We start from the raw sequence: 16,745 nt of genomic DNA, 5'->3' as shown, positions 1-16,745 counted from the left end.
AAGCCATTCTTTAGCACCACGGCTGTATCCTATAATGGATGAACCCAATCAAGCATGCAGAGATATTTTAAATAATGCAAAACAACCCTATGTCAATTTTATTTATTTATTTTTACCTTTTTTTTTGCATTTGTTCTTTACAATGTGTGAAAATTGGGAACAAGATAGGCCTTAACCTTTTAATGCTGATACACAAGCAGTATCAAAATCCGGATCTGCAACGAACACCAACCAGCCATCTGTCCATTACATTAAATCTAACTCCTCGGTCAAATCATATGACAATTTTTATGTGAGGGCTGCGTCAAAGCTAAATAACTCAACCCAATGAATCTGGCATGGCATGTTTTCACTAATACAGTCACAATTTCTTTGTTTACTGCTGCACAGTCTGACTATATCTAGGATGATGCAAAGGAAAAATAAACAAGGACATGACAGAACTGAGTTTATGTAGTCAAGCTGTCAGTCAAAACCAACTCTCTGAAAAACTATTCCCACTGGTTCTGCCTGTTTTAGGAGATCCTCACAATAAAAATTCACTACTTAGGTAACACAGTTACTTGTGCAGCTGCAGGGATCGCCATCATTTGGAAGCGGAGACAGCCACTCTACATAATAATGCACTGTTATACAATCCATTCAAATTTATATGTTGTTTTTTATTCTCTAAACTGCTTCAAAAAGACATTTAGTCAGTTTAATTCAGGTCTACCACAAACATTCAGTCAATAATTGAAACGAAGTAAAAATAATTTCTGTGTAAGTTTTTCCACTCCTTCCATTGTATTACACACGCGTGCGTGCACACACACACCCACACCCACATGCACGCACACTTCCTAATTACATTTTTAAATGATTTGTCTCCCCATAAATAAACTATTGTAACCCGAACTACAGTGAGTCAGATTCAACAATTCAACAATCTGAACCTCAAGGAGAATCTTTCCTTCATCTTGTTCCATAATTTTCATTGAGATTTTGTGCAAACATATTAAACATATCAATAAAATCCCATTGGGGTTTTGCTTTACATTTAAGTATCCATAATTAAAAGTTTTAATGTTTAGAAGAAAACATTGTGATTGTGATTAATTATAGCAATAGTGTGATTAATTGTTTTTTAAAGAATTGACAGCCCTATTTTAAGCCTAAATATCTCAAAACAGCAGAAGCAATACTTTATTACTGTATTAATAATTAATTACTCTTAATAATCAATTATCACTCTTAGCAATCATTGTATTAATTTCTACATACATGTAATACTAGCGCGTGTGGCTCAGGAAAACCCACCATATAGCTGAGATATTTACTTAAACAGAGTTCTGACTTTAACTCTTCCTCATGCCAGTCTGCCCAGCAACAGGCCTGACTAATCACATCAAGAGCGGTCTGGTCTAAAGCAATGCTGACCGGTGCTTCACCCTGCCACGGGTCTGCTCACAGGAGCAACAAAACAACTGCTGTTTCTGTAGCTCAGGAAAGAGACAGGGAACGTGCTGATCTCTCGGCCTGTTTTTCCTGACTGTACATTTGTGTTTGACTCTTGTTAATATAATCAAATGTCTCTGGATGTCTTTGGAATGCGCCGAGCGTTCCAAGGTTCGCAGAAGTTCTGCGTCGCAGAGTGAGAATAATGCCAATGAGCTCTGGCACTGTTCTCAAGCTAAGTTCATTAAAAATGTTGCCATCCACAGAGACCAGCAGAGACAGAAGAGAAATAATGAAAGAGACTAACAGACAAGTGTGCAGCGTTTACTAAATTCTAATTCACTGAAATGACTGAATAATACATAGTGAATTAATTATTCAGCATAGTAGCATAAAAATGCTCAATAATTCACAGTAGTTTCAGAATCATTTATAGTAGCTACTCAACACTATGTGGCTACAGCTAAATTTATGATGGGTACTAAATAACACAGAGTTAATGCTGAATAATTCATAAAAGGTACTGAATAACACAGAGAAAACACTGCATAATTTACAGCAGCTAGTGAATAATTCAAAGACATCGCTAAAAACAACAACTTTAAAGTAACAGCAGAATTATTATTAATCGCTTAACAATTAATAGTTGTTAGTTAACAGAATAGAGTAGCTACTGCATAATTTTTTAGCAAATAAAGCATAAATTATAGCAGATAATGAATGATAATTAATAGGTACTGAATTAATCAGTATATATGAAATAATACAGTATTAATAGAAATACTACATTTAGGCTACTTTACAGTTCACCCATTTCTGACACAGATGCATAAATGTGGTACAGGTTTTCTAAAACTGGAGTGGGGCATTATGCTGTACGAGTTGTAATGAACATCCCATAATGCCCTAAACTCACTTTTGTCACAACATCAATCTTAAAAATACAACGATACTAGCTCTGGGAAATGCTGACAAATCTGTCCTAAATGCATGCACTCATGCTCTAACAGTGATTTATAGCACCAGTCATCTGTTTGGTTAATGGATGGATGGATTGGCTCAGCTATAAATACTAACGTTAATAAAGCAGAATGAAAATTAATAGCCAGCATTTAGTAACACTGCACTGCAATATTTAGTAGTATTCTAATGATATCTAATCACTGTTTGAGACATTAGCACGTTCATTTAAAGTTTCCATTAAATTCTAACGAAGTAACTCACTCAGTTGCGGTAAACATGTGGTGTGTGTGTGTGTGTGTGTATGTGTGTGTGTGTGTGTGTGTGTGTTTGTGTGTGTTTCAGTGTGTCCGTACACTTTACTCACTTCAACATGAAGAGTAAATTAGGGTTGCATTCTAGGAGCCCGGGGTACAGCTGCTGTGTTGCTTCAATGGCCTCTCCAACACGACCCGCCAAGACCAGCTTCTGTATTCCTGCTCATACACACATTTACACACAGCCATGATTTTAAGAGTTACATAAGCAACCCTTAAAAAAAAGTAAAATACTTGAGACTGTGAAAAAAAAAAAACTGTGAAAAAATCTAAAATGTGACTAAAATCTCCTTAAAACACAAGCTGCATTTGTTAATATCTGTTTATGTTAGAAAACATAACTAATCCAAGATGTTTAAATTACGACAATAACTGCATCACATTAAATAGCAAATATTTATCTAGTCTATGCATACAAATGCGAGCGGGCATGTGTGTGTGTGTGTGTGTGTGTGTGCTCTCACTCTGTCTGTTCTTTATGGAGGTCTGGTCCTCTTGGATCATGGTCTCTGTGGCTCGGGCAAAGGCCATAGCAGTAGCGCAGTAGCCATGATGCACCAGGTAGCTAGACACCATACTAAAGAGTGAATCACACAGACAGTTGCGCCATATGATTAGCGAAGGTCTACACATTGGACACATTTTAAATTTAATGGGCATGATTACAATTCACCTAAAGTGATCCATACAGCAGAGCTGTAAAACATATGGCTATTTTAGTAGTGATATTGGAAAAAAAATGCTAAATGCTAATAGCTTCCATTCTGATAAGAAACATTTGTGGGTAAAACAAATATAATTTTTTTAGAGGTAAAAATTAGTAATCTAAGTCTATATCAACAACTCTGGACAATCTGTCAAATTTATTTTTGACAAGCTTGTTTAAATAGAGATTGAGTTTTGACAACGTTGCATTCAAACCACAAGAAGTAGTAATCAGCAATGTGTTACATTTGAAATTTGTACCAATATCAAAACCATGGACGTGTGAGATCTTCCAGGCCCTAACCCTCACATATCTCAGGTGTTCCATTTAAGCTTAAATTGGTGTTTGAATTAAACAGGAAACCAAGAAACCCCCCAAAAACTATACAAAAATAAAATAATGCAGGTTAACATTTAATGTACATCATGTAAATAGTTTCTCATCATCTTAAGTGAAAAGTTTGTGAAACTGGCTTCTCACTTCTGCAGCACTGTCTGCCACTCGCCCAGTCTCTCTCCGATGGGGAAGCGGGCGATCATGCCGTGGATCTTCGCCCTCCATTCACTCATATAGTCCTCTATGTCGAACACAAATGGCTGCTGGCCGAAATTAGCGTCCACGATTTCTCCGGGAGTCTGTAGCCCTACTGTTGGATACAGGTTTGGCTGAAAAGAAAGGAAAAAAAACAAGGAGGTGTGCGGAGTGCTGCTTGCATCTTCACGGTGTCACTCTCCTGCTCCGTCATCGAGTCACTGCACACGGCCTTCATCCAAATCACCTCAACTGGCAAAGCATCAGCTGAAGTGGCTGCTTCATTAATCATACACTACAAGCAGAAAGCGCAGCCAAGCGCATTACCACCCTCTTAACCTGGACACAAACGCATCCCTGAGGTATGACAAGATAAAGAGACAGTATTGGGTGTGTATGTGTGTGTGCGCGCAAGAGTGAGTGAATCAGCATTTCACTTTTTACTTACTGGGAGGTCTGTGAATGCCACACCTGGAAGAGGAAAGAGGGAGACAGGTATCAGCTCATGTAAAACATTATGAACTGTTGTTTAGCTATTGGAACATTCTGGAGTTTGACCGGTTTTGTAAAACAAGTTTCACAGGCTGAACTATTGCTGCATCATCCGTGACTAAACGCTTAGTCAGAAATGCAGGTTCTTGTTAGATTCCACCAGTTTCCACTAGGGTTGCCATGTTACGAGATCATCTAAGAAAATATCAGAGCATCATAGTATGATTTTGCAATTACACTAAAGCATTAACAGCATAGTGATTATAATAAACAGAATTATAAATATAATTGTTTATAAATTAGTACACATGCAACAGACTGATACTATGGGATTAAATTGAGATTTAGACTAGTGGGTGCAATGCTAACAAACACAGCAGAAGACCTCTACAGTGTTGGAGCATGTTAGCCGTGATGCTAAGTCCTTTTCCAAGCTGAAGGAATTTATCCTGAGTAATCCCAAAATGAAGTTTATATTTTATTTTTTAAGAAGTTAATGAGTTTAGCTTCTCTCTACATTTTTCTCTGTTGTGTATAGTGTGGAGTCAAGTGTGGAGAATGGCCAAGGTAGAAAGGAGACATGCATGCTTGGCAGAGATTCTCCATTTACTTGCTTTATTATTTTTCTACCAATACCGGTAAAAAGCAAACGTCCTCAGTATGGACACTGTGAAACAGTTCCTGCTACAACCGTAGTTTCCACCAAATAGTCAGGATTTTAACTTTACCTAAACTGTGTCCGTTCTTGGTGTAGAAGCATGTGTTGTTGATGAGGTTCACACAGCAGCCAATCACGTCGCCCGTTGTAAAGGTCGGGCCGTAAGGTTGGCCGGTCCCTGAGGAGCAAAAGGAGTGTCCGTCGTCACCGTGATAACCGTAGGAGTGCTTGTCCCACCCTGAAAGAACAGAAACAGAAAACACAAAAAAAGTGTGTAATTCCAAATAAATCATAAATACACTAAAGCTTCCTCACCCTGCTGTAACACTGTCAGCCAGGGCTGGGCGATATGACTAAAACCCTTTTATACAAATAATGTAAAAGTTTAAGTACTGGGAAAACTCTACTTGGATGGTCCATTGTTGATCCACTGTAGAGGCATTCAAATAAAGGAACATTTAATAAAATTTAATTATTAAATAAAAAAACATTCTATTGAATATAATCCTACATCTATCCCTATACACTGTTCCCTAACCTTAACCTTTAAGATTTATTTTAGGGTTATATTAAAAATTTTAGAGTAATATTAGGGTACGGGGTTAGGGTTTAGGGTTCATTTAATGTCATGGTTAAGGTTAACATGTGGGTTTGGTGTAATGTTAGATTCCATTGAGAATCATTTACATGAATCTGAAGTTTAGTTGCATTTAATCGATACTCGGTTAAATGTTAGATAAATATCAGATGACCATCCATCTATGAGGCATCTATAATGGACCATCCAAGTGATACCCAAGTATTTATATGTAACACCAAAAACACAGCATGATGTACACATTTAACTGACTAACTATTTAACTGAGAAATATAGATTTGTTATAATAAACTTGAGTTCCTCTCAGCAAACTGTATTATGCTGATAGAGAGGGTGAAATAAATTTGCTATGCTACTATTTTAAAGATAATGTTTCTATACTGTATTTCGCACAAGACTGTACTCTGTTAAGTATCATGGCACCAGAAACCAAACCATTTCCACACAAATGACCCACATACTTTTATTAAAAATAAAATTGCCTGTAAATACAATATTTTATTTGTGTGTTAAACCAAACCAATATGTGATCCAATCACCAAAACTCCAGAGACACATATCTGACCACTTTTAAACGTGCTTTGATTGATCTGCAGTGCAATGTCTCAGATTACCTCTGTGGTACTCTGATCACAATGCATCCTAAGTATGTTTTCACCAGGCTTTTCCTGTGGTCAAACAAAATCAGAAAAAAAAACGCAGAGACGCATTTCTCTCTCCACTTCCGAATGTGGTCAACCAAACACAATGTGGATTTTCTGGGGTCAAATAAAATCTGAATATGATCTGATTAAAAAGCGTCTAGAATAATTCTGAATGTGATTTGAGTGATCCAACTGCAATCCAATTAAATCACAATATGTTCTTGGTGTTTATACCCCTGGCTTTTTATTGTGGTCAAACTAAATCCAAATGTGATCAAATTAGGGCTGCACAAAATATTGCATGAACAAGCATGAGTCATCGAATGTGGGCATTTGCAATAGTCACATCGTAACATGTTTTTTTGCTCTATAATGCAAGTAAAAATGTGTAATATTATCACTAGAGACAGGTTATATTTTCCCAAAATAATTCATTTCAATCCTATATTCTATACACAGATTACATTATTAATATTGTGACATGCTGGATCACTGGCTTCAGATCTGGTAAAACTTTTAGTTTTCCCATTGTCATTTCTGTAATGTCATTTTTGTGGAGCCCTAAAAAAAATAAAAACACACCAAAATTGTAGAAATGCAATTCTGACCAAATGTGGTAATCTGATCATAATCTAATCACACTGTGATTAGGTGTTCTTACACTAGTCTCTGCATGTGGTTAAGAGACATCTAACTGAGATCTGATCAGTAAAAATGCAGTGCAGAGTCTCTTATCACATCAGAATGTGGTAATTTAATCACAATGCCCCCTAAGTGTGCTTTTGCCAGCAGCTCATGTGGTCAAGTAAACTCTGAACATAATCTGACCCCCATAAATGCAGACTGAATGTTAATGCAAGGTGCAAACAGCTTTACTGAGCCTGTTCTTACAACTGTTTTTCCATTCACTCACTTCAGCTGTTCAGCAGAACATGCAATGCCTCACCCGGCCAGAAAGAGGCATCAGACTACAGGTCAGGTCAGCCTGAGCAGAAATGAGTCACTCCACTCCCAGCAACACTTACTGTTCACCGCAGACACTGTGAATCCCAATGCGGCCTGTGCAGACCAGTACTAGGCATTGCATATGGTAGTGTGTGAATGGCCTGGCATTACTGCGGAACCCTTTCTACAAAATGTAACCGATGTATCAGCAGTGCAGAGAGACGGATTGCACAGACGCAGACCAAAAACAAGGAGAAAGAGAGAAAAAAGTAAAATCATGTGGGTGGAGGGGTGGAAAGTAGGTCGTGTGTGAACTGTGAGGTATTAGATTAATCTGCAGAGCAGCACTGACCGGGATATTGCTCCTAAAGCCGCGTTCACTGTTCCCTCCATGCTAATGAAATGGGCAGGGCTCCACTATGGGATCAGAGACGCAGAGGTCAACAGGGCGCGTAAAACCATTATGCTCCAATCACACACACATACACAAACCTCAACACACACACGCAGGTGACATCACCGCTCTTCCTCAGCAACAGCCGTGTCAAATCATACATCACCACTCAACAACACTCACTCAATTACCCTAACTGATGGGTGCAATGAAAACAAAAACTCAAAACTAAAGCAGACAAATCTAGGTGCAGCTAAGGCATCTCACACAAATAACAACACTACATTGGTGCTTATACTAGAATGCTGCCTCAGGCCAAGACTAAAATACAATAGGAAAAAAAAAAGCCCAGCCTACATGAGCACATTTACATTTCCATCATATTCCAACCCCCCTGAAACAAAGAGCAGCAGCAGCACAGGCTGAATTGTACTGGGGAGTGCTAGTCAGCAGGTGTGTGTAGAATTGGCTGGATGACTCCAAAGCATTCCAAAGGCCTCAGGCGTCATGGAGAAGCCAATAGGCAGGTGATGGAATCACAGGCTGGGGTCAGCTGAATAGACAGAGGAGCCTGGCTGTGCCATGTATTTGGTCAGGAGCGGACAAGGATCAGGGAACAGCAGGGAGCAACCAAACTGTTAGTTCTAAGTGCTCCTAAAGGTCTAAAAAGTAAAGAAATGTGTGTTTGGTAGATTATTATTACATTTTTTTGTTACGATGCTTCTTGTCAAGAAATCCTATACCTTTAAGAAGTTTGTCATTTGTAATGAACAAAACTTGTAAGGAACAAAAATCCTTTGCCATTGGCAAACAGCTTATTCTGCCATTGACTCCTTTGTTGTTTGAAGATCCTCTTGGGGTGTCATCTTCTTGGGACGCCCACTTCACAGCCTGTCTCTGACATACCCCATACATGTAACTTTACCATCAGTTTGGAGATGGTACTGGGGTTCAATCCAAACAATGCCTCAACTTGGTTTTGCACAACACCAGCTTGAAGTTGCCCTATCGCATGGGTCCTCTCCAGATCAGTCAAACGTAGCATGCCAATTCCTGGAGCAGACTCTTGCTGACCACTGTAGCAGGGCCCACGCACCTGATTGGCAGCTCATGGGGGTACCAGAAGCTCAAAACAAGTGTCGGTAGCAAAATAAACAGTTTGGCAATGGCAGAGATACACATACTCAGCTCTGCTGCTCACCCCACAAATGCATGTTTCTTACAAATTTAAAAGTTCAATTAACAGGCTTTTTAAACGATATTAAGATTTATTGTCTGGAAGCATTGTTACAACAAATAATAATAATAATCTACCAAACACAATTTTTTGTGCTAAATTTGGATAAAAAAACCTATAAGCTATTTTCCAACCTAAAGGAAAAACAGCAACTATTAGAATATGGATTATAAATTTGACATCATTTAATACTTTCTATATCTATATAGTAAAATATTGAGCTTTACATTACTGTGTGCAGGTGAGCGTTATCCTGCTGAAAAATGGCAGTGTCAGGTTTTGCCAAAAGAGGCAACACATATGGCAGGGGGAGTCCTGCACAATATTGCTGAGCTGTTAATGTCCCTCATATCACTACTGGGGTGACCGACTGTTGTACATGATGGCTTCCCAGATCATCTTACCAGCATCTGGGGCAGTGTATCGCTCCACAGCTAAGGCATTTTCGAAACACTCACCAAGAGGTCTCCATATCCTAACCAAAACAAATCACTGGTTCCCAAACAGAATCTGGATTCTTTGCTCAAGATGATACAGTTCCATACACTTTCATAGCAGTCCAGGTTTCTCATTCAAGAAAACACTACAAAAATCATTCTGCTTCTTTCAGTCCAATGATGTGCCCCCTCTTAGCAAAATATCTTCGAGTTTGTCAAAGAGGTGTGTCTTGAGGTCAATGATCTCTCACCAAGGGGTACACTTCCCAGAAGTAGCCACTGAGAGCCTTTTTATAAGGCAAAGGGAAAAGCCTTTTTAACACCTCTTGCAGCAACCAGGGTATACTTAGACCATACCTGTAATAATTCATATTTAATATCAATACATTATATACTGTATAAATATAAATACAGAACCAGTCAAAAGTTTGGACACACCATTTTGTCCCTACAATGTGACCCCTTCCTTTCCTGGGGCAGTCCTGATGAGAGCCAGTTTTATCATAACGTTTTTAATGGTCTTTGCGACTACACTTGTGGATACTATTTTAAAGTTCTTAAAATTTTTCGGATTGACTGATCTTCATTTCTTAATTTTTCTTAATTTTTCTGAGTTAGTTTTTGCCATAATACAGATTAGATCATTACTCAAATAGGCTATTCACTGTCTATATCTTGGTGTTTCCAAACTTTTGACCAGTACTATATTTCTATGGTAGTTCTTTACATATGTTTGTTGAAAACCAATACTGGCATGTTGGCACCCATGTTGGTTATGTAACACTTCTTCATCTGTGTTGAACATTTATAGGTAATTTATTGATAATAATCTGTATATACACCTTATTATTAAGTGCAATTTTTCAACTATATATATTCTACTACCAAAAATAAATGTGGCAAATAAATGTGGCAAACTATAATTAGCAAAAAAAAAACACTTCTATCTTATCTTATTTATTTAAATGACCACAGCAGTCAATAATATCAATTACTGGCTCAAAGCTACTGCGGATTCTGCCAAAAAATCACTACTGTTGTACCGCACCAATAGAAGCACACTGCAGCTGACGATAACATCACCTAGCACTATTTCTTAAACATGACATCTTATTCATCATCATTAAAATAGTCTCAGCATTGAACAGAACATGATCTATTATTTAGGAACAGTGCGCTCAATTGAGCTCACCACACAACCCTCCAATCCCACCATTCACTTTCTTACAGTGGCTTTAACAGTAAACATTGTAATCCACTATATTCTTTAATTACATTCAATCCAATCAACTTAATTCAAACCAATCTAATAAAGGCTTTTCATGCCTCCTTCTACAGTACAAGCGTTCAACAGTACTGGAACACAGGCATCCCATGACGTAGCACAAATTTCCAGTTAGGAACAAATTGGTACAAAATTGTCCACTTGACATCATTTCTTCTGAAAGAGTCGTGTTGTGAACCATTTTGGGATGGACTGAGAGATGTGTAAGGTTATTCTGTGTGCTGATGGTCCTTTCCAGGGCATGTTCAGGCATGCTCAGATCAGCAGAAGAAGCAGTGAAGGACTGTGCAGGAAAGGGACGGACATCGCTGGTTAAAAACAAAAGGGGTGGGTGAGGCTGAGGACAGAGGGATAGAACAGAAATGGTGGTGGTGTGCAAGTGGTGCCAAACCACAAACAAATTACACGATAGAAATCCAAGTAGGCCCTTTCAGGAACTAAAGAACACATGTTTACAAGGTGCAATGTTCACAATGAGGACTTAGCAAAGATGTATATGCCTGCCTTTTAAAATAATAAACAATGCAAAAACATGCATAAATAAAAGGGGGTTTATTCCACCTTTATGAATGCAATGAAAAATAACAGAAAGGCATCATTTAGCCAAGGACGTCTCACAGTTCAAATTTTAAGTCTGGCAATTTTTACGTAAAGTGGTATATAATATTACACAATTACCGTTCAAAACTACTCTAGAAAAAGAAGAAAGTCCTGTGGATTGACAACTTTAACTGCTTTTGGTCCAAAACAAGCAAAGGTATGTTTGAAGAAAAAAGGTATAGAAATGTATTAAAACACCTTCCCTCCAACATTAGGTTGGACAGAACATGTTTTGGGCTATGTTGTAGCCAGTGACACATGGAGCATTTCAAAAATGATTTAATTAAATAACAGGAAATTCTAAAAACAAACTGGGTGAATTACACCTGAACCTGAAGAAGACTATTGCAAGGAAGAATGGATGTAAATCCCCCAAACAAGAACAGACAGATGCTTAGCTGCTACACAAAGTGTTTTATAAGCTGTGATACTTGCCAAAGGGGGTGTTTAAGCCCTGACCATGCAGGATGCCCAAACTTTTGTTCTATTTTTAAACCTTTTCCAACCTAGTTGCTTTGGAACAGTAAGAAACAGAAATGTAATCTTGCTTAAAATGCTACAGAAATGTTATATAAAATGTTATGCCTTTGGGAAAACCGGTCATATTTTATTCACTTAGCTATTCAGAATAACAGATCATATGACCAGTTAAGCCCGAACTTGCCCTGGTGTAGTGCATTTAGAAAGTGGATTAGTCTACCTAGGTAGCCTACGCAAAAGTGCATTTCTGCCTAGGCCACAGACACTCACAAGCACTCACTCCGAGCTGCTCAGTCCAAACTCCACCTGTTCACTACAAGATCAGAATTCGTGTTTACCAAATGATTCCCAATCCACCCCTCAACACACACATATACGCACATATCCACCTCCCTCCAAATAACTCACCCGGTAGTCTGTTCATGTTGACCCCCTGGGCGGACAGTCCAATCCCCATGTACCTGTAAACAACAGTGAGAAGAGAGAACAAAGGTTAATGCCATTAGGAGCCCAGTATGGATCAGTTGCAGAATAACCGTGCAGGGTCCCTGGAACATACTGCCCCATCAAACTACAATCAGCATTTCTATTAGCATGATTAAATAATGGCACTAAAATCACATTCACTGCACTGGATGTTCTTAGATATTTTTTTGTATATATTTTTCATATATATAATTTGGCCTTAGGACTTTTATTTGAAGCATAAAATAATGGATTAGCCACAGTAGAGCTGGCTAGCGGCTAACTGACATTGCCAACTGTTCCTCCAAGCTGGAATAATCATAGATTTTTGATAAATGATTCACTGCACTGTACTGCCGGTTGATACTATATGTGAATTATTCCTACAGTTTACTTGAGTTATTGAGCTCAAATACTGGCATTTAATTGCCGCCTCAATACAGGGGTTAGCTGGAATGCTAGCTAACAGCCGGACTCAGCTGTGTTTAACCTGTGATGCTAACAGGCACAGCGGTCAGCCTCAACAGTGACTAGGGCGGTTTAGCCACAATGCAGCCACATCCTCATCAGGCTTGGAGCACCTTAGCCTTGATGCTAAATCTTTTTCCGAGTTGATTGAAAGGAGTGATCTGGTGTAAAATGGACTTGGGGTGTAGTGAAACATGATGACGAATACAAATGTTAGTCAAATATCTCACCTCCATTCTCACCAAGCATTTTGAAATACAGCGCTTTTAAACGATGCTTCCAACAGGCTTTCAATGCTAATGATAGAGGGATAGTGTTGCCCATGCAAAGAATTAGATACTTTTACATCATTAACAAGCTTATAGTAGCTCAACACTCCGCCATCTTGAAATTAAGTCACAATAAAAGCGCTGTATTTTGGAATGCTCGTGGTGAACGAAGGTGGGCTATTCAACAAAAGTTTGTACTTGCTTGGACAATGCACTGTGCCAGAAATAAACACAATCAAATATATTTTTGTTAGTTTAAGATAATTTTATGCCACTGATATAATAATATAACGCCATAATAATGAAATTCTACTTTATTAGCTTTAGATAAATAAGTTATTCAGAAATTCAAATTGGAACATAAAAAAACGTCTAAATATTGTTAATGAATAACATGTAAATAAAATAAGGGCACTTTTTTTAACAAGGTAGATTCAACAAGTAGAGGTAGCTTTAATTATACCAGCTATTAATATTTTAGCTAAGTTCATATATGCAACTCATCCTCAAATAATAAAGAACAGCAACAAGTCTGATCCCACAACACTTACCCATCCCTGCCTTTACTAACGATCTTCACTTCAAAGTAGTAGATGCCGCATGCCGCGGGGATCGGATGGGTAGCTCTCACAGACGCTGCATCTTTGTGGTTCTTTCCGTGGCCTGGAAATGAAGTTAACAAGAAGAGGACAATGAGTCACTGACCACAGGCTTTTAACACAAGAGGCCATATGTATAATCTCAGATTTCACCACTATTTAATTTAATACATCTATGATTCAAAGCTAATTCTAAAAAAAACAAAAACCCACAAAAAACAGAACACCCCATGTTTTTGAACATACATGCATACAGGGGACTAAACTGTTGCATCATAATAGTATTTTGTAAAATGTATATTACTACTTAATAGGGGTGGAAAATGTTACATTTTTAGATGCATATCAATTTGAGTGTGGACGATTATGAATAGATTCACAAATGATCAAAATCTATTTTCTAAACGTAAGCGGCAATGATCGTTAAGCACAGCGTGTACAATAAGAGACCCAACCGGCACAAACTCGATTTCAGTCTCATTTTACTTCCATAGCTAGCTAAAGCACTTTTATATCTTTACTGCTTGTAATAATATCATATTAGCTAAGAATTTATTCATGTGTGCATATAAAAGCATTACGAAGCCTATTAAAATGTATAACTTTCTATTATATACTTTACATAATACTTCATTTATACCCAAATTAAACACAGATCAGTCATAACATTATAACCACCTTGTTTCAACTTTCCTTGTTGCTGGTTTTAATATTACCATAATAACACTCATTCCTAGAGTTTTGTATTAATCATTTGATGAACTGTAATAATTATGCATTTTCAAGTAAAAAGAAATGGTGTCAAAAAGCCTATAAAATAGCAGGATTCATTAAGGATCAATTACAGACATTTTACAATATTGTACAATGTAGTCATGCAACGAGGAAAAAGATCTATGAATCATAAACTAATCAAATTGTAAGGTGCCTAAAGATTCCCACCCCTATTACTTAAAATGTATAAATTCAGAAATTCAGCTCATTCATGCTTAGAGAAGACTTTGGAGGAGCCTGTCTTACTTAAGCCTTTCTTATGACTGTTAAAGTAAGTGGATTTAAAGGGCGAAGACTGAATGGGCTGTCTGAGGCCTTCAAAAAACATTTGTAGATGTATAGAGCCTGGGAAGGGATTTGCAGTCTTTTCCAGTTTAAGAACTTATTACAGTCTATTCGACATTACAGTAAAGTCCAATGCTCCAAAACTGATGCAACAGAATCATCCCCAGGAATTTAAACCACCAAGATGCATCACTGCATTTTCACACCCTGAGTAGCAGCTATTGCCTATACAGAGTGAAGTAACTGCAACTCATATCCTCATTTATTATTATATATAATGATATTATGGTAGAAAGGGCATTCTTACACAGAATCGGATACACATGACCTCGTTACTGAATCTGAATCCCAAAAGTGAGATATCTGTTCAGAGTGTGTGTGGTGATGATATTGATCAGCAAGCCCACACTGTGGTTTAAATAAATAACATTATTCTTCAACATTTCAAAAGGAGAGAGAAAGAAAAACAGCACTAATCACACTGTGATGTGTGTGAGGTAGGTAAACCCACATGAGACCAAACCTAGAACCTGAACCTGGAAATAGTCTTGTATCATTCTGCAATTCAACACACACTTAGTAACAGCACAGTGGCGCAACATGCTTGCCTGAACAGTGTACAGCATTAATCACTGTTGTGAAATGTGTATCTACAATCCCAGCTAAACCACAAAAGCTCAGAATGAATACATTCAGTATGGATCTGTAAGCACTGCAGCAGAATCAAACATTTTACTGTACAATGAATAAAATGTTAGCCATCCTTTATCATACATTTAGGACATTTTAATTATGAGTTCACACTGATAGAACAGTAGCAAGTTGCACCCAGACTTGGGTGCTGTGCTAATGGGTTCTAAACCACACATTAAACGTAACTAGCAGTGTGTAGGATTCTGGTTGCACCACAGATTTAAAAAGTAGCTATGCTAGTTTCTTAAAATTTCTAAGACTTTGGGACTTTTCACAGATAAAGAAAACCTGAAACAATGGTGAACCTTCCCAAGAGTGACCGGCCTACCAACATTACTCCAAAAGGGCATGGACATCTCATTCAGGAGGTCCCAAAAGAATCCAGAACAACATCTAAAGAACTGCAAGCCTCACCGATCCTCACTGAAGACTGATGACGCTGCAGTTTATTAATAATAATAATAATATTATTTAATAATATTTAATAAAAAAATCATGATTAATTCAGTTTGAAAATCGCATTAAAACTGCAATTTGAACTGTTCTCCACCAAATACCGGTAATCTTAAAGGAGAATGTCTGGACATCAGTTTGTGATTTTAAGCTCAAGCATACTTGGGTTTGGCAGCATGACAATGAACTAAAGCAGATCAGCAAGTATGTCAAAAACAAAAGTATATGTAAGAACCCAAATATACTTAACAGCACTTTATGTATACATCTCTATATATGTGGGACTGGTCAAGAATTAAATATATTTGTTTCCCAAATCTGCACAAGTAACAGAACCAGCTTATTAAAATCTATCACCCACCCGCTCCTCTTTATAAGGCCCTCATTTAGGCATGCAGACTCTAATCATATATCCAGTGTACTGCAGGCTGCTAGCACTGCTCAGAATGATGAGGCTTGTATCTAATTTCTTAGAGTCCCTGAGCTGATCCTGGATCAGCTTTAAGCCTCATATCCTGGTGAACACGATAAGGCCTACATGTAGATGATCAGCACATGACCTTAGAATGCTCTGTAACTCTGAGATTGGCGATACTGAGATAGGCCCTGGTGTTGGTTAGCCTGGGGGGGGGGCTGTGGTCAGTGGTGTACAGTTTAAGGAACAGTAAATGTCACAGACAACCCCTCTCACCCTCACAATCAGTCTGTAACTCATTCACTGATCATATCTAGCAGTGATTTAGAATCTGTCAGGCTATAAGGGGCTGCTGTACATATATATGGAAAAAGCTTTGCTCCTTTGTGTTTGATCAGTATATATGTGTGTCTTAATTCATGTGTGTGTCTGTGCGTGTTCAGAGTGTGTGTGCTTCAGGATGGTAACATGACCCCACGTGCCGTTTGCTAACAGGACACCTGGGTGATGTGTGTGCATGTGTGCATGCCAGCACAAGAGCAGAAAGAAGTGCTACTGGTTGCTCTCTATGCTACACAGCAATAATAAAATCTAAATAAAAAA

The 16,745-nt window shown here is 38.0% G+C and overlaps 1 protein-coding gene across 1 annotated transcript in view; it reads right to left on the bottom strand.

Moving 5' to 3' along the window:
• ranbp10 (RAN binding protein 10) overlaps window positions 1-16,745 on the bottom strand; it is a 45,171-nt gene that overhangs the window by 13,346 nt on the left and 15,080 nt on the right. Inside the window, exons 2-8 of the mRNA XM_007256219.4 lie at window positions 13,475-13,586; window positions 12,130-12,182; window positions 5,172-5,339; window positions 4,400-4,422; window positions 3,901-4,085; window positions 3,179-3,291; window positions 2,765-2,873 (exon numbers count right to left, since the gene is read on the bottom strand). Of these exons, the coding sequence (XP_007256281.3) occupies window positions 2,765-2,873; window positions 3,179-3,291; window positions 3,901-4,085; window positions 4,400-4,422; window positions 5,172-5,339; window positions 12,130-12,182; window positions 13,475-13,586 (763 nt within the window). The remainder of the gene's footprint in view (window positions 1-2,764; window positions 2,874-3,178; window positions 3,292-3,900; window positions 4,086-4,399; window positions 4,423-5,171; window positions 5,340-12,129; window positions 12,183-13,474; window positions 13,587-16,745) is intronic.

Source organism: Astyanax mexicanus, chromosome 9, assembly GCF_023375975.1.
Source record: "Astyanax mexicanus isolate ESR-SI-001 chromosome 9, AstMex3_surface, whole genome shotgun sequence".
Taxonomy (NCBI): Eukaryota; Metazoa; Chordata; class Actinopteri; order Characiformes; family Acestrorhamphidae; genus Astyanax; species Astyanax mexicanus.
The sequence above is the reverse complement of the archived record's forward strand: the minus strand, read 5'-3'. Positions and strand labels throughout refer to the sequence as shown.